We start from the raw sequence: 27,821 nt of genomic DNA on the forward strand, positions 1-27,821 counted from the left end.
AATACTTCCGGTTACTACAAAATAACGAGCGACGTCATCATGTTCGCCCACAAGGACTTCTCTCCCTTCGCATCCTGCCGATCCCTGGGGGGCACATTCAACACCTCACCTTGAGGACACACTGGGGCTACGTCTCAATAGTCTAGTAGCTTCCTCTCACAGGCACTTTAGTGAGGACAATACTCTTCTGGTTAGCAGTTGTCACTAGTATGAACAGTGGCCCTCAATATCTAGAGTATTGATGAAATGTGAATGCTTTTATGGTGTTTAGATTTTTACTGTGTACTGTTCTTATTTGCATGAGCTGTGTTGAAACAAAGTCCAATCAACTCTGTTGATATAGCAATCGCAAGAGTTACACTTATGTCAGTTGGGGTGAATGAAAGAAAATGTATTATTTAATGTACACAACGCAATCACACAACCATCGACTTGACAGCTTCAGGTGTACTCTGGGAACTGTAGTCCTCTTAGTTCAGAAAATCACAAAGGTGTTTTTCATTTTGTTTCATTTTTGTTGTTGTTGAAGACTGATCTCACCAAATCAGAAAGATAACAGTTCATCAGACTTTGGTGTAGGGTTCAGTACATTCTGACTTGGTTCTCCTTCCCGGTGGCTCAAATTCGTTTTTTTTTAGATCATAACACATTCCCTTAACCTGAAACTAACCTGAAACACTCGAAATTACATTTACATTTTCTACATGCTTTAGTTTCAGGTTAAGGGAATGCGTTATTGGTTTATTGGTGTTAAATTACACAATTTATGCTATCTTGGACCACCAGGCTGCTGATGTCATGCAACTTATACAAACATGTCGATAGATGTAGTTTTAACCAGCCTTTAGTCTTGAAATCTTTGGTTGTTTAGTACACTGCCATACTCACTGTTTAGCACTTGGCCTCACATGTGAATCCTTAAAGAGATGTCTGGGGCTAAGGCTTTAGATTGTGTGAACCATGCTGGATGATTGTGTTGGCAGAGAAAAGCTCTACAGTAGATGCACCAAAACATTTAAGGGCAATTTTCTCAAACGTGTTGTTACAAGTTTATCAAATGCAAAAAACTACATGTAAAATGTTGCTACATAAGACCAAAAAGAGTCGGTCGGTCGCATACGTGCACTTCAGGAGACAGTTGTATGATATTTTCTGTTCAACACAACGCAATCACACAACACCGATTTGACACAGTCGTAGCTTGGTAACATCAATTGTACTTTGGGAACTGTAGTCCTTTTAGTTCAGCAAATCACAAAGGTGTCAGCATGGCCACTGCCCTTTAAACACGCAACTCGTTGCTTCAAACCACACCCACCCACCAAACCGGAGCAAACGTACCCCAAAAGTCTGTTCAAGAACTGTGGTTCGGCAACGTAGCAAACGTTTAAGCGAACTGAACGCACCTCAGTATGTGCCCGATCTAGTTTCAGGTGTTTCGTTAGACTACTTACTGTATTCTTATCATACCGTTTTAGAACGGTTAGTGTTCCTTCATCAAGAGACGAGTAATTTTCACATCAGATGCCACCATGCATCAACCAACGATAATGTCGTTTTTTTTAAAACCCGTCTCTTTCTATATTTGTGTAGTGATAAAAATCTAATTTATTTGGGGGAAAAATGTTGCCTGATATTGCACGTCGACAAAAATCGTTCACTGATTGGCTCACAGGCGACGTCTGAACTTGTGCGTAGGATGGTAAACATCTGAGCGTGCGCTTGCGTACTGGTAGTAATGGACGACAGGTCCTTCTCTTCGGGGTAAAATCGGAATTACCATCGATATCAAGACAACAACTGCCCAATGATTATCGGTTGAAGCTGTTTAACATTGGTGGTAAGTTATAGTATTTTAAAGGTGTAACTTAACGCCATATGTGGATTTGTAGTTCATTGAACACGTCGTTAAAATTGCAATGGCTAGCTAGCTAGCAGACGTTAGCAATAAAATGGTTAGCTAACTTAGCTATTTTCTATGTATTGTAAGCGAGATTTAGTTAGCATAAAATATGATTTCTTATTGACTTGTTATTATTTATATTGTTTATGACACGCATAACATTAGGCTAGAACATTTGCTATAAGCTGTTAGCCGTTAACTAGAGCTGTTAACTAGATACACTTCAGGGTAGGCCGAACTTGACTTTAAGAGACGCTAATCTCGACCAATCAGGCTGCTGCTTTTCTTTTGGTCCGTTAGGTACATATATAATTATAATACTAGAATGGACATGAACCTTCTTATGATATGATAAATGTCAGCCATTTTGGTCAGGGAGTTGGTCAACTATGGTTGGCCAATGCTGTATATTGTGTAAAATAATAATTTTTAAAGGCCCACCTCAGAGGAAGTTGCCACATCTATTTTGAGTAATTTCAGTCCTAGAGCGTGAATTCTCGTTTAGGATTAATATATTGCTGATGCTATGTATTGGCTAAGGAGAGGCTTTGAAGCCACTGGTCGGTCATATTGGCAGTCCTCAGAAAAGTATTTCTCCATAGGAATAAATCGAATTCGACAGTATTTAAATGCTTCTTGGATAACATTACATGTATTTTTGTTGTTGTGCTGGAGACAGTAATAATTGCACATTCTACAGTATACTTTAAAAAATGTTTTTATATATTTTTATTTTATTTTCATGTTTAGCTCTGTAATAGAATAAATATGCCAAAAACAAATGTATATATTTCAATAGCTTCCAGAAATATTTTTTACAACGGTGGTAGAGTGCCAAGAGGGTGGCACGGTGGCTTCAAAACAACGCCCCCTGTCAGTCATCTAGTGTATATAAATAATTGGTTCCACCTCAAACACTGACACAGGCTGCAAATACATATTCAGGAATTTTGGGTGGGAATGTTCTGGTGCTTTTCACTTGTAGCAGAGATATGTCAACACATAGGGCACTGAATGACAGCTGTCAATGTAACTAGCTAGCATGCTAAACTAACCATAGCAAGTAAAAAAAATTTTTTTTTTACAATTTATTTAACTAGGCAAGTCAGTTAATTAAGAACAAATTCTTATTTACAATGACAGTCCACCTGAAAACAGTGGGTTAACTGCCTCGTTCAGCAGCAGAACGACAGATTTTTACCATGTCAGCTCAGGGATTCGATCCAGCAACCTTTCAGTTACTGGCCCAACACTCTAACCACTAGGTTACCTGCCACCCCAAAAGTAAAGTGAGCACCATTTCAGTTAAGACGGGCATACTGTTAAGGCGTCCGTGTGTTTCTCACCAAAACAGTTCGGAAGAGTTGGCGCATATATTATGACAACGTTTTTGTTAATTTTGGTCTTCGGTAAAGGTATTCAAGCTTTTCTGGCACATTTTTTTTTTCTTGAGGGAAGCTGAAGTCGGTAGCCCGAAGTCTACGCCCCTTCATCAGTGATTGGTCAACAGTAGGGATTATTCAATAAAGTCTACGCCCCTTCATCAGTGATTGGTCAACAGTAGGGATTATTCAATAAAGTCTACGCCCCTTCATCAGTGATTGGTCAACAGTAGGGATTATTCAATAAAGTCTTTGTTGTCATTCAGTGAGAGTCGACTCGTTTCCTTGCACATTTTGTAGTTGATGTAAAATTGCGCGACTAAACAAAAACGTCAAACTCTCCTCAGCAAAAACTGCAAAATTAATGACAGATTTCTTGAATTCTTATATTCATTCGGATTATTTTGAGTGAGTGTCTACTGTCTCAAAATGGGCAAACTGTAATATTTAGCCTTTTTTTCTAGTTTTTCAAAAAAAGGTCTTTTTAGGCAGTATGCGAGCACACTCGTTCGAACGCGGCTAGGCGCTAGCCGTACTGAAGCATGCCTTAAGTCAAGTAAAAATATAAATTTCAGAAGAAGACTACCAGCTTACCTGTCAAAAGATGAGTCTCAGCTAAACCATGCCTGTATGTGCTGTTGACATGTCTGATTTGACATTGCCCTTTGGATAATTCTCGTGAAGCTGTGTCGGATTCCACACGTTATTAATATTTGGACATGCACACAGACATCAAATAGCTATGTTCTTCGTTCTCTCATTTCAGCGAGCTAACTACGGTGCATTCAGAAAAAAAATTCAGACCCCTTGACCTTTTCCACATTTTGTTACGTTACAGCCTTATTCTAGAATGTATTCAATTGTTTTTTATTCCTCATCAATCTACACACAAGACCCCATAATGACAAAGCAAAAACAGGTTTTTAGAAATGGTTAGCAAATTTATAAACTGATATCACATTTTACATAAGTATTCAGACCTTTTACTCAGTACTTTGTTGAAGCACCTTTGGCAGCGATTACAGCCTCGAGTCTTCTCGGGTTGGCACACCTTTTTATTTGGAGAGTTTCTCCCATTCCTCTCTGCAGATCCTCTCAAGCTCTGTCAGGTTGGATGGGGAGCGTTGCACAGCTATTTTCAGGTCTCTCCAGAGATGTTAGATCTGGTTCAAGTCCGGGCTCTGGCTGGGACACTCAAGGACATTCAGAGACATGTCCCGAAGCAGTGTCTTGGCTGTGTGCTTAGGGCCGTTGTCCTGTTGGAAGTTGAACCTTCGCCCCAGTCTGAGGTCCTGAGCGCTCTGGAGCAGGTTTTCATCAAGGATCCCTCTGTACCTAGCTCTTTTCATCTTTGCCTTGATTCTGACTAGTCTCCCAATCCCTTCCGCTGAATCACATCCCCACAGCATGATGCTGCCTCCACCATGCTTCACTGTAGTGATGGTGCCAGGTTTCCTCCAGACATGACGCTTGGCATTCAGGCCAAAGAGTTCAATCTTGGTTTCACCAGACCAGAGAATCTTGTTTCTCATGGTCTGAGAGTCTTTAGGTGCCTTTTGGCAAACTTCAAGGGGGCTGTCATGCCTTTTACTGAGGAGTGGCTTCCGCCTGGCCACTCCACCATAAAGGCCTGATTGGTGGAGTGCTGCAGAGATGGTTGTCCTTCTGGAAGGTTATCCCATCTCCACAGAGGAACTCTCGAGCTCACTTAGTGACCATTATCGGGTTCTTGGTCACCTCCCTGACCAAGGACCTTCTCCCCCGATTGCTCAGTTTAGCCAGGCGGGCAGCTCTTGGAAGAGTTTTGGTGGTTCCAAACTTCTTCTTCCATTTAAGAATGATGGAGGAGACTGTGTTCTTGAGGACCTTCAATGCTGCAGAAATGTTTTGGTACCCATCCCCAGATCTGTGCCTTGACACAATCCTTTCTCTGAGCTCTATGGACAATTCCTTCAACCTCATGGCTTGGTTTTTGCTCTGACATACACTGTCAACTGTGGGACCTTTATATAGACAGTTGTGTGTGCCTTTCCAAATCACGTCCAATCAATTGAATTTTCCACAGGTGGACTCCAATCAAGTTGTAGAAATATCTCAAGGATGATCAACGGAGATAGGATGTACCTGAGCTGAAAATTTATGTAAATAAGCTGTTTCTGTTTTTTTTGTTTAATACATTTCCAAACATTTCTAACAACTTTTCGCTTTGTCATTATGGGGTATTGTGTGTAGATTGGTGATGGGAAAAATATTTTAGAATAAGGCTGTAACGTAACAATGTGGAAAAAGTCAAGGGGTCTGAATACTTTCCAAAGGCACTATATATATCAATGCTTTATTCTATGGCTGTGAATCTGCCATATAAATATTATAAGCTCCGGTAATATGGATAGCCTAACTAATGAAGCAATAGGCAAGTTAGTAATATAATATAATAATAATAATATATGCCATTTAGCAGACGCTTTTATCCAAAGCGACTTACAGTCATGTGTGCATACATTCTACGTATGGGTGGTCCCGGGGATCGAACCCACTACCCTGGCGTTACAAGCGCCATGCTCTACCAACTGAGCTACAGAAGGACCACTGTTAGTTAGTTTTGCATGGCCTGGTGCCCTGTGTGGGTGAAGATTTATTTGGGTGGAGCGGGGTTCTAACATTAAAAAAAAAAAAAAAGATGTATTTTTTTTATACAGATAAGCTGTAACTTGACATGTTAATTTGCAGGGGAAAATAAGTGGGGGCGCACAAGTTTACACCCCCTATTTTAATTTGTTCCATGGCTCAGGCAGCCAAGTTAAGTAGGCCACACCCAGCTGCTATTGCATTGGTGTCTAGGCACCATTCAAATGGAATCCAGCACATAAATGAAACAGACTAAAAATGATTTACATGTCATTTTATTAGGAAAACTCACATCATTGGCACGAATTTGCATGAAGCGGGCAGTTCGGTTTTTGTCACTTCAAGCCCAAAAATATCGTACTTAAGTCTAAAACGATGACTTGTTGTGCAACTTTGTGGGTAAGCTCTGGCCATTTGTCTTTCACCTCTCAAAAGTGGATTTCCACGGATATGGACATTTTAAGATTGACATTTTCTGTTAGCTAGCTTGCCAGCCAGTTTTACAGCAATAATTTTTTCAAATTAACTGACAATATGCCAACGTTCCATTCAAACAATGCAGTCAATCCACAGCCATACACTGACTGAAATCAGTTGATGATATTACTTAGGTCAGCAAGTACTGATATTGTATCATACGTATAATAGCACTCACAGCTTTCCAAGAAAACAAAAATGGTCTGTTTACATATATTTTAGAGGTTATTATACTGAAAATTGGTATAAAACTCAAACTATATTTTACAATATTTTAGGTTGACAATAATTCTATTACACTATTCTGATATCACATGCCTTTTTTAAATTTTATTTATTTTATTTATTTATTTATTTAGTAAAATCAGTATTATGCCTCTACTGCCATTCATTCCAATTAGACTGGTTTGGATTTCTCACAGACTAATATGGCTGCCATTTTGACCCCATTCTGGGACTGAGGGATTATGACATAGCCCTCATATTATTTTAATAGGATCTCAATGGGAACATGCATGAGACAAAGGACTAAATCAGCTTCGACTGACTTGTAGTTTACATAGCTATTTACAACTGACCTACACATTGTAAACACTCAGCAGCCGAACAAAGGGCTGTGACTTGGTCATGAACCAGCATTTTGGCAATATTAAGCATCACGCAGATGGTTTTTCCACCATCTGGCCACCCAGTCACCATTATCAATAGCGTGCATCCTCCCGGACTACTGTTGTTAAACTGTCGCTATTCTTGTGATCTTGAAACTTGTTTAATTCTGATCTGCAGGGCCATTCTATTTAGCATGGCATCCGATTCGGGGCCTCAGGCTCCCGGCTCCAAAGGGATCATGACCTTTCACCCCACCGCTGAGGAGTTCCAGAACTTCAGCCGCTACATTGCCTACATGGAGTCCCAGGGAGCACACAAAGCCGGTCTGGCTAAAGTAAGTAACGACACAACCCCTTCTGCCTTGTGACGATTATTTTGCATTACCTTTACCTGCTTTCAGAACTGTAACTTTGTGGTGCAAAATGCTTGTTTTTACAGATCGTGCCACCAAAGGATTGGAAACCCAGGAAGTCCTATGACGATATAGATGACCTGGTGATCCCAGCTCCCATCCAGCAGGTAGTGACGGGCCAGTCAGGTCTGTTCACCCAGTACAACATCCAGAAGAAGCCCATGACCGTCCGAGAGTTCCGCAAGACGGCCAACAGCGACAAGTGAGTCTGACTGCACCAACACTGTAACATCTGTAACATATATTTTTATAACATACTGAACCTAGTGTATGAATAAGCTCTACTGTATGTTCGGTCTGTGGTTAGGAAAGCCACTCTGTGGCCATCCTATATGATTGAGGAAATGATACAGCTACAAAAGTTAATATGGTTGAAAGTATGGGGTTTGTATGATCATCTTTATGTTAGAAAGATTAGTTCTTGTTTCTCAAGAAACCAAACTGTGGCTTTACAGACACATTTAAAAATGTCTACTCAGCTCTGCTGATTGGCCCTATTTACCCCCCACCCCAACATAGGTTCTGCAGTCCTCGCTATACCGACTTTGAAGAGCTGGAGAGGAAGTACTGGAAGAATGTGACTTTTAACCCGCCCATCTACGGGCTGATGTAAATGGAACGCTCTATGACCCCGTGAGTAATAATGAATCCCCTCTGGGTTGTTTTTAATGTTCTATCTTTTTAATGTTGTTATCGTTCCTAGTTATAAGGATGTTGGCTGATGAGAGTGAGATGTTTTGTGGTTGTGTAGATGGACGGTTGTGTAGATTACTTGTAAGTGTTTCTCTCAGAATCATGTGTTGCACCCGCAATTTGAATTCACTACAAATACACAAGGTTGCAATGGTTTTGTTTCACTGCAGCGATGACAAATCTCCAGTGACAATAGTTACGTTATTCTGTCGTTCTCTCCAGGATGTGACCGATTGGAACATCGGCAAACTGAGCACCATCCTGGACACGGTGGAGCACGAGAGTGGCATCACCATCGAGGGGGTGAACACGCCCTACCTGTACTTTGGCATGTGGAAGACCACCTTTGCCTGGCACACTGAAGACATGGATCTCTACAGTATCAACTACCTCCACTTTGGAGCGCCCAAGTCCTGGTAAGTAACTACACTCTTACTCACATAATACATTTACCTGGTAGTTTTTGTGTGTGTAAGAGCCACATTATTAAGCATCAACATACAGCCGACATTCATGTAGCTGTGGTTTGGGGACTCTGTCGTTATCGGAGCAACACTCAACGAGTAAAAAATAAATGGCAGCTGTTGTGATGTCCGTGTGCTAACTGATTTGGTGATGTTGTGACGCCCTCACAGGTACTGCGTTCCTCCAGAGCATGGGAAAAGAATGGAGCGCTTGGCTCAAGGTGAGAGGGATGATAATGTGTGACGTTTTGATGCTAATCCTTCAGATTAGAAAACAACTCATTTTTAACAAGCTTTAATCCAACATACTGTTTTCTGTTTTTCCCCTGCAGGGTTTTTCCCTGGAAGCCACCAAAATTGCGAAGCCTTCCTGAGGCACAAGATGACCCTCATCTCTCCCTCCATATTGAGGAAATATGGCATTCCATTTGAGAAGGTAATACTAGCCTAATGTGTGATGTCAAACTCTTATGCTGATGTATAAAGCATTGTACAGAGTCTAGTATATCATTGATATTTCCTATTTGTTTTCCAGATCACTCAGGAGCCAGGTGAATTCATGGTGACGTTTCCCTATAGCTACCACGCCGGCTTTAACCACGGCTATAACTGTGCAGAGTCCACTAATTTTGCCACTGAAAGATGGATTGAGTATGGAAAGCGAGCCATACTGGTAAGGAAGAGGTTCATTTTCTTTGTTTCCTCCTTTATAGGTGCTATACATAGGATTTGTATATTTTGGGGCATTTCAGAAATTTCTCATATCTGCAGTAATGGTGGAATGATAAGTTTTAACCTTATTCGCTATTGATTTCTCCCGCCAGATGGGCTCATTTTAAAAATGGGGTGGTTATCTAGTGGAAACCAGGGCAAGCAGCCAATGTAGAAATCCCTCTGTCATTTCCTGGTTTCTAAAATTCTACACTGTTCACTCAATTTCAATTGATGTGAGAAAACAAGCACTGAATTCTGTAGGGAATCATTTTTAAATATCTTATCAATAACAAAAAAATATACACTGAGCAAAAATATAAACTCCACATGCAACAATTTCAAAGTCACAGTTCAAGGAAATCAGTCAGTTGAAATAAATGAATTAGGCCCTAATCTATGAATTTCATGTGACTGGGAATACAGATATCTGTTAGTCACTTATGTTTAAAAAATATATATAAAAATATATATAATTTATAAGTTTGATCTGAAAACCAGTCGGAATCTGGTGTGACCACCATTTGCCTCATGCAGCAAGTCACATTTCATTTGTGTAGAGTTGATCAGGCTGTTGATTGTGGCCTCTGGAATGTGGTTTTGGTTCAAATGGAACATTTCCGGGATCTTTTATTTCAGCTCAGGAAAAATGTGACAAACACTTTACATGTTGGGTTTTACATTTTTTTGCTCAGTATAGTTTCTACAGGTGTTTGGCGCTGGTGGACCAAAAATAAAAGGCTTAAGCATGAGTCTCCGACATGTTATGAGGAAATGGGATGCGGGGGAGGGGGAGATTTGTTTGGAATGCAGCTTAGTGCTGTTGCAATCCCCTACCTTCCACATAGGGGAGCCATTCTGAGATTCTACATGTAGCACTTTTAAACAGCCATGTACAGTGGAGGGAGGGGGAGGGTATTTAGTCAGCCACCAATTGTGCAAGTTCTCCCACTTAAAAAGATGAGGCCTGTAATTTTCATCATAGGTACACTTCAACTATGACAGACAAAATGAGAAGATAAATCCAGAAAATCACATTGTAGGATTTTTAATGAATTTATTTGCAAAATATGGTGGAAAATAAGTATTTGGTCACCTACAAACAACAAGATTTCTGGCTCTCACAGACCTGTAAATTCTTCTTTAAGAGGCTCCTCTGTCCTCCACTCGTTACCTGTATTAATGGCACCTGTTTGAACTTGTTATCAGTATAAAAGACACCTGTCCACAACAGTCACACTCCAAACTCCACTATTGCCAAGACCAAAGAGCTGTCAAAGGACAGCAGAAACAAAATTGTAGACCTGCACCATGCTGGGAAGACTGAATCTGCAATAGGTAAGCAGCTTGGTTTGAAGAAATCAACTGTGGGAGCAATTATTAGGAAATGGAAGACATACAAGAACACTGATAATCTCCCTCGATCTGGGGCTCCACGCAAGATCTCACCCCGTGGGGTAAAAATGATCACAAGAACCGTGAGCAAAAATCCCAGAACCACACGGGGGGACCTAGTGAATGACCTGCAGAGAGCTGGGACCAAAGTAACAAAGCCTACCATCAGTAACACACTACGCCGCCAGGGACGCAAATCCTGCAGTGCCAGACGTGTCCCCCTGCTTAAGCCAGTATATGTCCAGGCCCGTCTGAAGTTTGCTAGAGAGCATTTGGATGATCCAGAAGAAGATTGGGAGAATGTCAGATGAAAGCAAAATATAACTTTTTGGTTCAAACTCAACTCATCGTGTTTGGAGGACAAAGAATGCTGAGTTGCATCCAAAGAACACCATACCTACTGTGGGGGTGGAAACATCATGCTTTGGGGCTGTTTTTCTGCAAAGGGACCAGGACGACTGATCCTTGTAAAGGAAAGAATGAATGGGGCCATGTATCGTGAGATTTTGAGTGAAAACCTCCTTCCATCAGCAAGGGCATTGAAGATCAAATCAAATCAAATTTTATTTGTCACATACACATGGTTAGCAGATGTTAAATGCGAGTGTAGCGAAATGCTTGTGCTTCTAGTTCCAACAATGCAGTGATCACCAACAAGTAATCTAACTAACAATTCCAAAACTACTGTCTTATACACAGTGTAAGGGGATAAGGAACATGTACATAAGGATATATGAATGAGTGATGGTACAGAGCAGCATACAGTAGATGGTATCGAGTACAGTATATACATATGAGATGAGTGTGTAGACAAAGTAAACAAAGTGGCATAGTTAAAGTGGCTAGTGATACATGTGTTACATAAGGATGCAGTCGATGATGTAGAGTACAGTATATACATATGCATATGAGATGAATAATGTAGGGTAAGTAACATTATATAAGGTAGCATTGTTTAAAGTGGCTAGTGATATATTTACATAATTTCCCATCAATTCCCATTATTAAAATGGCTGGAGTTGGGTCAGTGTCAATGACAGTGTGTTGGCAGCAGCCACTCAATGTTAGTGGTGGCTGTTTAACAGTCTGATGGCCTTGAGATAGAAGCTCTGTTTCAGTCTCTCGGTCCCAGCTTTGATGCACCTGTACTGACCTCGCCTTCTGGATGATAGCGGGGTGAACAGGCAGTGGTTCGGGTGGTTGATGTCCTTGATGATCTTTATGGCCTTCCTGTAACAACGGGTGGTGTAGGTGTCCTGGAGGGCAGGTAGTTTGCCCCCGGTGATGCATTGTGCAGTCCTCACTACCCTCTGGAGAGCCTTACGGTTGAGGGCGGAGCAGTTGCCGTACCAGGCGGTGATACAGCCCGCCAGGATGCTCTCGATTGTGCATCTGTAGAAGTTTGTGAGTGCTTTTGGTGACAAGCCGAATTTCTTCAGCCTCCTGAGGTTGAATAGGCGCTGCTGCGCCTTCTTCACGACGCTGTCAGTGTGAGTGGACCAATTCAGTTTGTCTGTGATGTGTATGCCGAGGAACTTAAAACTAGATACCCTCTCCACTACTGTTCCATCGATGTGGATAGGGGGGTGTTCCCTCTGCTGTTTCCTGAAGTCCACAATCATCTCCTTAGTTTTGTTGACGTTGAGTGTGAGGTTATTTTCCTGACACCACACTCCGAGGGCCCTCACCTCCTCCCTGTAGGCCGTCTCGTCGTTGTTGGTAATCAAGCATACCACTGTTGTGTCGTCCGCAAACTTGATGATTGAGTTGGAGGTGTGCGTGGCCACGCAGTCGTGGTTGAACAGGGAGTACAGGAGAGGGCTCAGAACGCACCCTTGTGGGGCCCCCGTGTTGAGGATCAGCGGGGAGGAGATGTTGTTGCCTACCCTCACCACCTGGGGGCGGCCCGTCAGGAAGTCCAGTTGCACAGGGCGGGGTCGAGACCCAGGGTCTCGAGCTTGATGACGAGCTTGGAGGGTACTATGGTGTTGAATGCCGAGCTGTAGTCGATGAACAGCATTCTCACATAGGTATTCCTCTTGTCCAGGTGGGTTAGGGCAGTGTGCAGTGTCGTTGAGATTGCATCGTCTGTGGACCTATTTGGGCGGTAAGCAAATTGGAGTGGGTCTAGGGTGTCAGGTAGGGTGGAGGTGATATGGTCCTTGACTAGTCTCTCAAAGCACTTCATGATGACGGAAGTGAGTGCTACGCGGGGCGGTAGTCGTTTAGCTCAGTTACCTTAGCTTTCTTGGGAACAGGAACAATGGTGGCCCTCTTGAAGCATGTGGGAACAGCAGACTGGTATAGGGATTGATTGAATATGTCCGTAAACACACCGGCCAGCTGGTCTGCGCATGCTCCGAGGGCGCGGCTGGGGATGCCGTCTGGGCCTGCAGCCTTGCGAGGGTTAACACGTTTAAATGTCTTACTCACCTCGGCTGCAGTGAAGGAGAGACCGCATGTTTCCGTTGCAGGCCGTGTCAGTGGCACTGTATTGTCCTCAAAGAGGGCAAAAAAGTTATTTAGTCTGCCTGGGAGCAAGACATCCTGGGCCGTGACTGGGCTGGATTTCATCTTGTAGTCCGTGATTGACTGTAGACCCTGCCACATGCCTCTTGTGTCTGAGCCATTGAATTGAGATTCCACTTTGTCTCTGTACTGACGCTTAGCTTGTTTAATAGCCTTGCGGAGGGAATAGCTACACTGTTTGTATTCAGATGAAACGTGGCTGGGTCTTTCAGCATGACAATGATCCCAAACACACCGCCCGGGCAACGGAGTGGCTTCGTAAGAAGCATTTCAAGGTCCTGGAGTGGCCTAGCCAGTCTCCAGATCTCAACCCCATAGAAAGTCTTTGGAGGGAGTTGAAAGTCTGTGTTGCCCAGCAACAGCCCCAAAACATCACTGCTCTAGAGGAGATCTGCATGGAGGAATGGGCCAAAATACTAGCAACAGTGTGTGAAAACCTTGTGAAAACGTTTGACCTCTGTCATTGTCAACAAAGGGTATATAACAAAGTATTGAGAAACTTTTGTTATTGACCAAATACTTATTTTCCACCATAATTTGCAAATAAATTATTTCTCATTTTGTCTGTCATCGTTGAAGTGTACCTATAATGAAAATTACAGGCCTCATCTTTTTAAGTGGGAGAACTTGTACAATTGGTGGCTGACTAAATACTTGTTTGCCCCACTGTACATTAATGTCATTATCAAGGACTGCTACAGTAGTAACATTGTTATATTAAATGAGGAAAACTGGGAAAACTTCCTCTTGCCTACAGTGTTCATGCAGGAAGGACATGGTGAAGATCTCCATGGACCTGTTTGTGAAGAAGTACCAGCCGGAACGCTACGAGCAGTGGCTGGCTGGTCGGGACACGGGGTCCATTGACCACTCACGACCCACCCCAGAGGCCAAGGAGTTCCTGGGGGAGGAGGGGAGATGCAGTCCTTCCCATGAGCCCTGTGTGGAGGAGCTCAACACGGAGGGGGAGAGAAAGAGGTCAGAAGAGATCTGTTCATTTTTATGTTGGTTGAGCAGTTTTTTGTTTTACGGTATATGGATTTAAATTCCCATTCTAAAATGCTTGACATGAAAAACGAATTAACTTTTTAATGTTTTGTGGCCCATCAGCCCCACACAGAGGATAGGGACCAAGAGGCACAGAGTGTGTCTGGATGTACCTGACGAGGTGGTCCCTAAAGATGAGGAAGAGGAGTATGGAAAGAAAGCCAGACTTGGCCTCACCACTCAGGGCACAGGAGCAGAGGAGTGCAAAGATACAGGTAACCACACTGACTGTAAGGCTGTGCTTTTCGACCTCATCACTTCATTTCACAATTTAAAACTCCACACAGATGATGCATGGTATGATACTTTTCATGTTACCTCTGATTTTACTAATGTATCATGTCAGCGCCTCTGGAGGCTTGTGTTCAAATCCCACCACCAAATGTCAAATTGTTTGAATCTAGGCCTCTTATGTTTGTATTAGGGAAATTATCCTGTAGCGGAATTTCACTGATACTGTTCAAATTAGTCCTTGTGCATAGAATTATATGGTTTGTTAAACTTTGAAATCAATGGTTTTTGTTTGTTATACATTTTTTAAAGTGAAAAATAAGATTGTAGTAAATAGATCTGCATCGGTGATTCTCAATGGGACTCTGATACTTGGAAATGCTATCCCCATTGCTCCTCCTTATACAAGTTTGTATTTCAGTCACCTTGATGGACCTCCCTAATGTAAAGACGGACCCAATGCAGGGCAACCGCAGCAGAAGCACTACTCCGCAAAAAGTCACCACCCCCTCCATCAGCAATCATGCGACGGCCATTTTGGCTCAACCCCAGTCGCACAGAAACAGGCACCTTCCAGTAGTGGCTCCTCCAGCCAGGACCGGCCCCTCCACCCAGCCGATCAGAAAGCTAGGGGTGGCCAGCCTGCTCTTTCATAAGACCCAGAGCCCTAACGAGGCCCTGCAGGGCCACAGCTACGCCCGTGAGAACCAGCAGCAGATTCACCACACCCACCTCCATGTGCACAGTTACGCCAGGGAGCACCTGCCACGGCACCTCCAACCCCACCTCCAACTCAGGGCTAAGCCCCAGGCCCAAGTCAAGGCCGAGCAGCAGGAGTCCCACGTCCCATCTACTAAAGGAGAGCAGAACCAGGCCGACGCACAGATTCCCTGTAAGGGAGAACCGGTTGAAACCAAAGCCCAGACCCAAGGCCTCGGTAAGTGGCGGCAGCATCCTGGCGAGGCCCAGGCTTGGGAGGAGAGGTCCGAAGCCAGATCCCCTAGCAGTCCAGAGCCTGTCCAGACCCAAGCACACACCAGGGCAGTCAAGAGGGTCGAGGCGGAGGTCCGAAGGGACAGGCGGAAGGTTTGTTTGCCCTCTTTCATGGCGTTATCTTTTTTGAAGTTATTGCTGTTTGGTTATAAGTTAGTAGTGTAGTTTGTGGTGATGGTTGAGAGTGATATGAAGAGGTGGATATGTTAAAAATGAAAATGTGACATGGATGTTTCCACACTTGCCATACAGCAGAAAATGTAATTAGATGTGGATCGACACGAGCCAGCTGATGGCGACTCATCCTCTTCCCCTCTCTTTCCACAGCAATGTCTTTCCCCTGTGCAGGCGGAGGTAACTTTAATGAAGCAGGCAAACGTACGTCCAAGTAAGCCGACGATCTTACGTCCAAGTAAGCTGACAAACTTAAGTCCAAGTAAGCAGACGGATTCCAGTCAGATTAAGCAGACGGAATGCAAGCGCACGAAGAGCAAACCGCATCCTCTCCTCCGCAAGCTGCCCAAACAGCACCCACTACTCAGGCCCAGGGAAAGCTCTAGTGATGACGGTGAGTACCTGGATGTGTTGCCGTCATGGACTTTTACAACAAGCAACCATTTGCAGGGCTCGATATTAACTCTGGGACAAGTAAAAGAAATTGTCGGACAAGACTATAGATGAAGTTTTTTTAAATGCACACATAACAATTACTCCGATCAGAATTGGATCAGTGAGGCCAACATTTAAATGATATTCAAATCTGTTTTTACTACAAAAGCCTACATGTCAAAGTGTAGGTGATGCATATTGGCTACAGCCTCATGTCGATGCTGACATGAGGTGCCAGAAAATGTAGCCAAACTTTAATGAGGCTTTTAATTACAGAAATATAGGCTAAACGTCAGTCATGTTTGACAAATATAATGAAGGATACTTAACATTATCCATAGGCTTGGTTCTGTTGACATGGTGTTTTCGGAAAGTATTCAGACCTACTCACCTTTTCCACATTTTGTTACGTTACAGCCTTATTCTAAAATGTATTAAATAGTTTTTTTCCTCTCATATATTGGAAAAGGTCAAGGGGTCTGAGTACATTCCGAATGCGCTGTACTTGAGGCACGGTTCATTCGGATTTAATGGTTACAAGACCGGAGAGTGAAGGACGGTGCCTGCTGCGCACCGCACATCACCTACCTTGAATCTGAGCGGAGGCAGTCAGCATTTTGAAACTATTTAACCATAAACTTACATTTGAAGTCGGAAGTTTACATACACCTTAGCCAAATGCATTTAAACTCAGTGTTTCACAATTCCTGACATTTAATCCTAGTAAAAATAACCGGTCTTAGGTCAGTTAGGTGATTTATTTCAGCTTTTATTTCTTTCATCACATTCCCAGTGGGTCAGAAGTTTACATGCACTCAATTATTATTTGGTAGCATTGCCTTTCAATTGTTTATCTTGGGTCAAACGTTTGGGTAGCCTTCCACAAGCTTCCCACAATAAGTTGGGTGAATATTGGCCCATTTCCTCCTGACAGCTGGTTTAACTGAGTCAGGTTTGTAGGCCTCCTTGCTCGCACATGCTTTTTCAGTTTTGCACACGTATTTTCTATAGAATTGAGGTCAGGGCTTTGTGATGGCCACTCCAATACCTTGACTTTGTTGTCCTTAAGCCATTTTGACACAACTTTGGAAGTATGCTTGGGGTCATTGTCCATTTGGAAGACCCATTTGCGACCAATCTTTAACTTCCTGAATGATGTCTTGAGATGTTGCTTCAATATACAGTGCCTTGCGAAAGTATTCGGCCCCCTTGAACTTTGCGACCTTTTGCCACATTTCAGGCTTCAAACATAAAGATATAAAACTGTATTTTTTTGTGAAGAATCAACAACAAATGGGACACAATCATGAAGTGGAACGACATTTATTGGATATTTCAAACTTTTTAACAAATCAAAAACTGAAAAGTTGTGCGTGCAAAATTATTCAGCCCCCTTAAGTTAATACTTTGTAGTGCCACCTTTTGCTGCGATTTACAGCTGTAAGTCGCTTGGGGTATGTCTCTATCAGTTTTGCACATCGAGAGACTGAAATCTTTTCCCATTCCTCTTTGCAAAACAGCTCGAGCTCAGTGAGGTTGGATGGAGAGCATTTGTGAACAGCAGTTTTCAGTTCTTTCCACAGATTCTCGATTGGATTCAGGTCTGGACTTTGACTTGGCCATTCTAACACCTGGATATGTTTATTTTTGAACCATTCCATTGTAGATATTGCTTTATGTTTTGGATCATTGTCTTGTTGGAAGACAAATTTTCCGTCCCAGTGTCAGGTCTTTTGCGGACTCCATCAGGTTTTCTTCCAGAATGGTCCTGTATTTGGCTCCATCCATCTTCCCATCAATTTTAACCATCTTCCCTGTCCCTGCTGAAGAAAAGCAGGCCCAAACCATGATGCTGCCACCACCATGTTTGACAGTGGGGATGGTGTGTTCAGGGTGATGAGCTGTTTTGCTTTTACGCCAAACATAACGTTTTGCATTGTTGCCAAAAAGTTCAATTTTGGTTTCATCTGACCAGAGCACCTTCTTCCACATGTTTGGGGTGTCTCCCAGGTGGCTTGTGGCAAACTTTAAATGACACTTTTTATGGATATCTTTAAGAAATGGCTTTCTTCTTGCCACTCTTCCATAAAGGCCAGATTTGTGCAATATATGACTGATTGTTGTCCTATGGACAGAGTCTCCCACCTCAGCTGTAGATCTCTGCAGTTCATCCAGAGCGATCATGGGCCTCTTGGCTGCATCTCTGATCAGTCTTCTCCTTGTAAGAGCTGAAAGTTTAGAGGGACGGCCAGGTCTTGGTAGATTTGCAGTGGTCTGATACTCCTTCCATTTCAATATTATCGCTTGCACAGTGCTCCTTGGGATGTTTAAAGCTTGGGAAATCTTTTTGTATCCAAATCCGGCTTTAAACTTCTTCACAACAGTATCTCGGACCTGCCTGGTGTATTCCTTGTTCTTCATGATGCTCTCTGCGCTTTTAACAGACCTCTGAGACTATCACAGTGCAGGTGCATTTATACGGAGACTTGATTACACACAGGTGTATTGTATTTATCATCATTAGTCATTTAGGTCAACATTGGATCATTCAGAGATCCTCACTGAACTTCTGGAGAGAGTTTGCTGCACTGAAAGTAAAGGCGCTGAATAATTTTGCACGCCCAATTTTTTTCAGTTTTTGATTTGTTAAAAAAGTTTGAAATATCCAATAAATGTCGTTCCACTTTATGATTGTGTCCCACTTGTTGTTGATTCTTCACAAAAAAATACAGTTTTATATCTTTGTTTGAAGCCTGAAATGTGGCAAAAGGTCACAAAGTTGAAGGGGGCCGAATACTTTCACACGGCACTGTATCCACATAATTTCCCCCTCATGATGCCATCTATTTTGTGAAGTGCACCAGTCCCTCCTGCAGCAAAGCACCCCCACAACATGATGCTGCCACCCCCGTACTTCACGGTTGGGATGGTGACCTTTGGCTTGCAAGCATCCCCCTTTTTCCTCCAAACATAACAATGGCCATTATGGCCAAAACAGTTCTATTTTTGTTACGTCAGACCAGAGGACATATCTCCAAAATGTACGATCTTTGTCCCCATGTGCAGTTGCAAACCGTAGTCTGGCTTTTTTTATGCCGGTTTTGGAGCAGTGGCTTCTTCCTTGCTGAGCAGCCTTTCAGGTTATGTCGATATAGGACTCATTTTACTGTGGATATAGATACTTTTGTACCGGTTTCCTCCAGCATCTTCACATGGTCCATTGCTGTTGTTCTGGGATTGAGTTGCACTTTTCGCATCAAAGTATGTTCATCTCTAGGAGACAGAACGCGTCTCCTTCCTGAGCGGTATGACGGCTGCGTGGTCCCATGGTGTTTATACTTGCGTACTATTGTTTGTACTGATGAATGTGGTACCTTTTTTTAGGCGTTTGAAAATTACTCCCAAGGATGAACCAGACTTGTGGAGGTCTACAATTGATTTTTTCTGAGGTCTTGGCTGATTTCTTTTGATTTTCCCATGATGTCAAGCAAAGAGGCATTGTGTTTGAAGGTAGGCCTTGAAATACATCCACAGGTACACCTCCAATTGACTCAAAATCAACTTAGTATATGCAAACTTCTGACCCACTGGAATTGTGATACAGTGAATTATAAGTTAAATAATCTGTCTGTAAACAATTGTTGGAAAAATTGCTTGTGTCATGCACAGAATGGTTACAGACCAATTTTTTTTTCTTTGTGACTTGAGCTTTTGGGCAAGTAAAAAACTCAGTTCTACTTGTCGGAAGGATAAGTGGCAAAAAAAACAAATCTCAAGCCCTCGACGCAAGTTCTGTACATATTCAGAGTGTTCGATCAGAGCCTTACTCTTTGTTTCTCCTTTCACTTCACCACTCTCGTTCATTTTTCTCACGCTGTTTCTTTCTCTCTCCCGATTATTCTCTCCTACAGATGAGCTGTATGTGAATATGGAGGATGAACCAGAGGAGACGGAGGAGTGGGCCAAGCCCCTTGCCCAGCTCTGGCAGAGTAGACCCTACAACCCCCAGGCGGAGAGGGAATACAACCAACTCATGGGCCTGCAGGCCCCCTACTGCTCCATCTGCCTGCTTTTCCACACATATGACCAGGTAAGAACTCCATTGTCTTGCTTGAACTGCAGTTCAGCTGTTGTTCATAGGCACCCAAAACAATGTTTTTATTTGACTGATAACGCAAAGCATAATAATAAGGTCCAAAAAAATGTTTTTTTTTTTTAACGATTTTGATTTACTGAAACCATTCAGCTAACAAGTACCTGTCAGCATAATAACAATCACATAAATGACTATTTAACCCTACTAATACGGGTCCCTTTTCCCTCCTCCCGGACAGTCGGAGTCTAGCGGCAACCCCAGCTACACTCTAAAAGGCCGGCGAGGGGGCAGACAGAGGTCCAAGCCCCTGATCCCGGAGATGTGTTTCAGCACCACCAATGACAAGACCAACAACAGCAGCAACAGCGGCGAGGGCCAACTTTCCACCCCTCACCTGGAGGAGGACGGTACCAGCCTCCTGGTCAGTTGCTCCCAGTGCTGTGTCCGTGTTCACGCCAGTGAGTACAGCTTCATTCGCCATCGCCATGTTTTACAGCCTGTTAGATTGAGCATTTATTTCATTAGTAATTGATTGTAGTGTTGTAGGCTACGCTTTCAATGAATTCTAGTTCATTTACACCGGGTTCTTAGCACGGTTTTCCATTGATGACGAATGATTTGCTCTTGCTGAATCCCAGTTAATTCATGCCTGCAGTCCGTTTAACACCATTGTTTAGTATGGGACGCCGTCTGGGTCTTTGTGTGTCAAAAAAGATCAATGTCAAGTAACACCTACGTCAATTAAGCTTTTAATTTGACACGTCAGTAACGTTCTATTGTAGAATGTTGTGTGTGCTGAATTTGCACATGCAAGCCTGTTTAAAAAATAATGGAGGGGGGGGGTTTTAGATGACACCTAGCAAGAGAACTATAGCTACTGAAAACAGATTGTCGTTCTGCTATGTTTTTAGGGGAAAACATGGTTTGCATCCATCCGCTAGCTAGCTTTTTTTTATGACCGCAGTCCCAGAGCTTGAGGAAGTTTGTCTGCGCTCGTGCGGCAGCGACAGGTGTGCTAGACACAACTTTACCAGCATCATAGCTTACATATCGGTGAATCGCAGTGACATATATGAAATACGAGTGATTGTGTAATAACTACGTAAGAAACATAATGTGACCACTTTAAAGTATGTGTTATATTCAGGTCCTGATTGGTCAACAAGCTTATTTGACTCGTCAAATACTGATGTTTAACGTATATATTTTTGCCATGCAAAGACCCAAACGGCATGCCCTAGTTTAGAGGACAGTGCACGTGTTCAATATGTTTGCTGTAATCAATGATTTGTCCTCAGGGAAAATCCAGTTAATTCCATAGTTCAGAATTTACAATTACAAACAAGCGTTCCAAAATCTACATAAATATTCAACAATAATTTGCACTTTCGTCAATGGATTTACCGTACTAATAAATGATATGAAAAGACACCTCTTTTAAATAGGAAAGTGGCCTCTAAATGTTTTTCCTGGCCCCACAGGTTGCTATGGAGTTTCTGCAGACCAAGTGTCAGATGAGTGGATGTGTGCCCGCTGTGAGGCCAACGCTTTAACTGAGGTCAGTAGTACTGCAATCAAGTACACCTGAAGCCATATCACTAGCCCCACTAACACTCTTAAGAAAAGAGTGTTAGGTTGAATGTAGCCCTTTCACAAATTTCTGTATAAGGTTCTGATATTTGGCACGTTACTCAGTTTCACCCTGGGATTAGATGTGTATAAGGTTCTGATATTTGGCACTCAGTTTCACCCTGGGATTAGATGTGTATAAGGTTCTGATATTTGGCACGTTACTCAGTTTCACCCTGGGATTAGATGTGTATAAGGTTCTGATATTTGGCACGTTACTCAGTTTCACCCTGGGATTAGATGTGTTCTGATATTTGGCACGGTTCTGATATTTGGTTCTGATATTTGGCACGTTACTCAGTTTCACCCTGGGATTAGATGTGTATAAGGTTCTGATATTTGTTCTGATTAGATTTGGTTCTGATATTTGGCGTTACTCAGTTTCACCCTGGGATTAGATGTGTATAAGGTTCTGATATTTGGCCCTGGGGATTAGATGTGTATAAGGTTCTGATATTTGGCACGTTACTCAGTTTCACCCTGGGATTAGATGTGTATAAGGTTCTGATATTTGGCACGTTACTCAGTTTCACCCTGGGATTAGATGTGTATAAGGTTCTGATATTTGGCACGTTACTCAGTTTCACCCTGGGATTAGATGTGTATAAGGTTCTGACTCAGTTTCACCCTGGGATTAGATGTGTATAAGGTTCTGATATTTGGCACGTTACTCAGTTTCACCCTGGGATTAGATGTTTCACCCTGGGATTAGATGTGTATAATATTTGGCGGGGATTAGATGTGTATAAGGTTCTGATATTTGGCACGTTACTTTCACCCTGGGATTAGATGTGTATATTTGGTTCTGATTATTTGGTTCTGATATTTGGCACGTTCCCCCTGGGATTAGATGTGTATACGGTTCTGATATTTGGCTGTTTCACCCTGGGATTAGATGGTATACGGTTCTGATATTTGGCACGTTACTCAGTTTCACCCTGGGATTAGATGTGTATACGGTTCTGATATTTGGCACGTCACTCAGTTTCACCCTGGGATTAGATGTGTATAAGGTTCTGATATTTGGCACGTCACTCAGTTTCACCCTGGGATTAGATGTGTATAAGGTTCTGATATTTGTCACGTCACTCAGTTTCACCCTGGGATTAGATGTGTATAAGGTTCTGATATTTGGCACGTTACTCAGTTTCACCCTGGGATTAGATGTGTATAATATTTGGTTCTGTTTCACCCTATTAGATGTGTATACGGTTCTGATCACTCAGTTTCACCCTGGGATTAGATGTGTATAAGGTTCTGATATTTGGCACGTCACTCAGTTTCACCCTGGGATTAGATGTGTATAAGGTTCTGATATTTGGCACGTCACTCAGTTTCACCCTGGGATTAGATGTGTATAAGGTTCTGATATTTGGCACGTCACTCAGTTTCACCCTGGGATTAGATGTGAAAACAGGCGCCAGAGTTGAAACACACAACATAATAAAAAGCCGCTACATTTACATTTAAGTCATTTAGCAGACGCTCTTATCCAGAGCGACTTCATTCCTTGTTTTGGGTAGAGCAGGCAAATCGGATTTCAGGGTTCTCCCCAGGAGTCGTATTACATAGTGTGGCAGCCAGTCCACAGGGTGGCGCAGTGCCCTTCCTACATTATTGAGGGACAACACTGGATTTAACCTCATTAAATTTGCTGACCCCATATTGGATAGTTCAATTCCTATGGTTCTTGATTATTGGACTATTTAGTGAAACGTATTTCTATCTCAGAATACAAGTACTTGTCAAGCTGTGAAATATGTCCATTTTGGATGAAGTCCCAACTTGTTATAACCAAGTTTAACCGCTAGAGGGTAGTGTTTTTTTCAAAGGGGAGAAGTGATTTACATTCTGGCTTTTATCTCTGTGTACCCAATGTATTTAAGCAAAGCCAGGTGCAGAATCGCTGATCGTATTCATAGGTCAGTGATTTTGCGCAGTCCTGACTGCAAGTTAGGCAATCTGAAACCCGCACAAATGACAGAAGGTCTCACTTAGTACTTGTCTCTGGTAACCCAAGAGTTAGCTTCCTCGGTCCATAATAGTCACCACTGCCAGGCAGCACAGCAAGGACCTTAAGTTGCAGTACTCTGGCCAGCTTTGTTTGCAAAAGGGTATTGCGATAGACAATGTGGAGAAATTCATTCGTATTTAAAAAAAATTAAAAAAATAATAATTAAAGAGTAGATTCTGGTAATGACTTGAAGGAATTTAAGTTGATAAGTAACTGACTGGCACCACGTTGAAATGGGGATGTTGTTGTTATGGCTGCAATCCCGATATCAGATTTCTGGATTGGGCTGCGCTCAGAGTATCCTGCCTTGGCAAATCGAGCTGTTAACTTGTTATAGCTGCAATCCCGATATCGGGATAAGTGTCATCAACAACCGCCGAATAGCATAGAGCTACATTCAATAAATATTACTAGAAGTATTTATATTCATGAAATCACAAGTGCAATATAGGAAAACACAGTTTAGCCTTTTGTTAATCCACCTGTCGTGTCAGATTTTGAAATTGTGCTTTACAACGAAAGCAATCCAAGCGTTTGTAAGTTTATCGATCGCACGATAAAACATTAAGTACACTTAGGATCAGGTAGCTCGGTCACGAAAATCAGAAAAGCAATCAAATTAATCGTTTACCTTTGATGATTTTTTGGATGTTTTCACTCACAAGACTCCCAGTTACACAACAAATGTTCCTTTTGTTCCATAAAGATTATTTTTAGATCCAAAATACCTTTGTTCGTTTGTTTGTCGTGTTATGTTCAGAAATCCACAGGAAAGAGCTGTCACGACAACGCAGACGAAAATTCCAAATAGTTTCCATTTTGTCCACAGAAACATGTCAAACATTTTTTATAATCAATCCTCAGGTTGTTTTTAAAATATATCATCGATAATATATCAACCGCAAATGTCTTTTACAGTAGGAGAGGGAAAAGCAATACCTATCCAAACTCTGTTGCGCAAGCAAAACTCATGTGACCACTTGACGCGATGTTATCGTTCTTGCTCATTTTTCAAAATAAAAGCCTGAAACTATGTCTGAAGACTGACACCTTGAGGAAGCGATAGGAAAAGGAATCTGGTTCATATCCCTTTTGAATGGATCAAAGGGAGGCTATGGAACATGGAGTTTTCAAAATAGAAGCCACTTCCTCTTTTGATTTTCCTCAGAGTTTCGCCTGCAATATCAGTTCTGTTTTACTCACAGACAATATTTTGACAGTTTTGGAAACTTTGGTGTTTTCTATCCAATACTAATAATAATATGCATATATTAGCGACTGAGGAGCTGGCTGTTTACAATCGGCACCTTTTCATCCAAGCTACTCAATAATGCCCCTGCAGGCATAAAAAGTTAATGAATCCCAAATAAACACAAGTGATAATTGTTTTTATTTCACCTTTTATTTAACTAGGCAAGTCAGTTAAGAACAAATTATTATTTACAATGACTGCCTACCCCGGGCCAAACCCTAACCCGGACGATGCTGGGCCAATTATCAGGCGAATTACTTTGTAATTACAATTTTTCTATGCCATTTTTCTATGTACTGTAAATACTAAGCAAAGGGCTGTAAAATCATGTGTAACCAAAATGTGATGTTTTAACACTAGGTCAGTCATCTGTGTGTCTTTCTCTCCCTCAGGACTGCTGCCTGTGCTCACTGCGGGGGGGAGCTCTACAGAAAGCCAACAACGACAAGTGAGTAGTGCAGCGATTTGAGGCGTTACCGATTTTAATGGAAGGCGTCCAGGCTAAATGCATGTAGTTAAACACAACACTACAACCACTCTAGTCTGCAGCCAGTGGTCTCACTTTACTCTACCTGCTGCAGCTAGGACACATCAGTCAATGTCAGTCAAGGTAAAAGGCAGAAAATGCCTGCAGACCAAGCTAGCTTTCTCCTCTGTCTAGTCAAGTGTCTGGTCAACTAGTCTTAAGTTTTTTTTTTATTGCTTCTTTAATCAGTACGACAGTTTGAAAAATTGTTTTCTAATGATCGTTTAGCCTTTTCAAACGATAAACTTGGATTAGCTAGCACAATGTGCCATTGGAACACAGGAGTGATGGTTGCTGATAATAGGCCTAAAAACTTGACTGTTTCCAGCTACAGTAGTCATTAACAATGTGTACAATGTTTCTGATCAATTTGATGTTATTCTAATGGACAACAAATGTGCTTTTCTTTCAAAAACAAGGACATTTCTAAGTGATCCCAAACCTTTGAACGGTAGTCTAGATACAGTTATTAACGTGAATATGCATAGTTAATAACTGAGAGAAGCAGCAGTGTAAAAGGGGGGTGGCAATGCAAATAGTCTGGGTAGCTATTTGATTAGATGTTCAGGAGTCTAATGTCTTGGGGGTAGAAGCTGTTTAGATTTCTCTTGGACCTAGACTTGATGCTCCGGTACTGCTTGCCTTGAGGTAGCAGAGAGAAGAGTGTATGACTAGGGTGGCTGGAGTCTTTGACAATTTGTAGGGCCTTCCTCTGACACCGCCTGGTATAGAGGTCCTGGATGGTAGGAAGCTTGGTCCCGGTGATGTACTGGCCGTATTCAGTACCCTCTGTAGTGTCTTGCGGTCGGAGGCCGAGCAGTTGCCATACCAGGCAGTGAAGCAACCCGTCAGGATGTTCTCGATGGTGCAGCTGTAGAACCTTCTGAGGATCTGAGAACCCATGCCAAATCTTTTCAGTCTCCTGAGGGGGAATAGGTTTTGTCGTGCCCTCTTCACGACTGTCTTGGTGTGCTTGGACCTTGTTAGTTTGTTGGTGATGTGGACGCCAAGGCACTTGAAACTCTCAACCTGCTCCACTACAGCCCTGGCGATGAGAATGGGGGCATGCACGGTCCTCCTTTTCCGGTAGTCCACAATCATCTCCTTAGTCTTGGTCACGTTGAGGGAGAGTTGTTGTCCTGGCACCACACTGTCAGGTCTCTGACCTCCCTATAGGCTGTCTCGTCATTGTTGGTGATCAGGCCTACCACTGTTGTGTCATCGGCAAACTTAATGATGGTGTTGAAGTTGAGCCTGGCCGTGCAGTCATGAGTGAACAGGGGGTACAGGAGGGGACTGAGCATGCACCCTTGAGGGGCGCCAGGTTGAGGATCAGTGTGGTGGATGTTATTACCTACCCTTACCTCCTGGTGGTGGCCCATCAGGAAGTCCAGGATCCAGTTGCAGAGGGAGGTGTTTAGTCCCAGGGTCCTTAGCTTAGTGATGAGCTTTGAGGGCACTATGGTGTTGAACGCTGAGCTCTAGTCAATTAATAGCATTCTCACATAGGTGTTCCTTTTGTCCAGGTGGGAAAGGGCAGTGTGGAGTGCAATAGAGATTGCATCATCTGTGGATCTGTTGGGGCAGTATGCAAATTGAAGTGGTTCTAGGGTTTCTGGGTCATTTAGGCAGGTTACCTTAGTGTTCTTGGTCACAGGGACTATGGTGGTCTGCTTGAAATATGTTGTTATTACAGACTCAGACAGGGAGAGGTTGAAAATGTCAGTGAAGACACTTGCCAGTTGGTCAGCGCATGCTCGGAGTACACATCCTTGTAATCCGTCTGGCCCTACAGCTTTGTGAATGTTGACTTGTCTAAAGGTCTTACTCACATAGACTGCGGAGAGCGTGATCACACAGTCTGCTGGAGCAGCTGATGCTCTCATTTCAGTGTTACTTGCCTCGAAGCATAGAAGTAATTTAGCTCGCCTGGTAGGCTCGTGCCACTGGGCAGGTCTCGGCTGTACTTCCCTTTGTAGTCAGTAATAGTTTGCAAGCCCTGCCACAGGATTTCTTATAAGCTTCTGGGTTAGAGTCCCGCTCCTTGAAACCGGCAGCTCTACCCTTTATCTCAGTGTGGATGTTGTCTGTAATCCATGGCTTCTGGTTGGGGTATGTATGTACAGTCACTGTGGGGACGACGTCATTGATGCACTTATTGATAAAGCCAGTGACTGATGTGGTGTACTCTCAATGCCATCGGAAGAATCATGGAATATAT

The 27,821-nt window shown here is 42.7% G+C and overlaps 1 protein-coding gene and 1 long non-coding RNA gene across 2 annotated transcripts in view; both read left to right on the top strand.

Annotated features, from left to right (window-relative positions):
• Positions 1-313: 313 nt before the first annotated feature.
• Positions 314-27,821, top strand: part of LOC124009481 (lysine-specific demethylase 4A-like) — a 40,398-nt gene continuing 12,890 nt past the window's right edge. Inside the window, 17 exon segments of the mRNA XM_046321300.1 lie at positions 314-1,840; positions 7,177-7,333; positions 7,438-7,613; positions 7,931-8,013; positions 8,016-8,044; positions 8,327-8,520; positions 8,740-8,789; positions 8,901-9,004; positions 9,104-9,241; positions 13,961-14,181; positions 14,314-14,465; positions 14,903-15,567; positions 15,802-16,042; positions 19,995-20,173; positions 20,418-20,637; positions 21,661-21,737; positions 25,467-25,522. Of these exon segments, the coding sequence (XP_046177256.1) occupies positions 7,193-7,333; positions 7,438-7,613; positions 7,931-8,013; positions 8,016-8,044; positions 8,327-8,520; positions 8,740-8,789; positions 8,901-9,004; positions 9,104-9,241; positions 13,961-14,181; positions 14,314-14,465; positions 14,903-15,567; positions 15,802-16,042; positions 19,995-20,173; positions 20,418-20,637; positions 21,661-21,737; positions 25,467-25,522 (2,726 nt within the window). The 5' untranslated portion in view covers positions 314-1,840; positions 7,177-7,192.
• LOC124009483 lies at positions 22,084-22,500 on the top strand. Its single transcript, XR_006834294.1, has 3 exons — positions 22,084-22,137; positions 22,256-22,417; positions 22,458-22,500. It is a non-coding gene; the product is annotated as an uncharacterized LOC124009483 (long non-coding RNA).

Source organism: Oncorhynchus gorbuscha, linkage group LG22, assembly GCF_021184085.1.
Source record: "Oncorhynchus gorbuscha isolate QuinsamMale2020 ecotype Even-year linkage group LG22, OgorEven_v1.0, whole genome shotgun sequence".
In the NCBI taxonomy this organism is placed as follows: domain Eukaryota; kingdom Metazoa; phylum Chordata; class Actinopteri; order Salmoniformes; family Salmonidae; genus Oncorhynchus; species Oncorhynchus gorbuscha.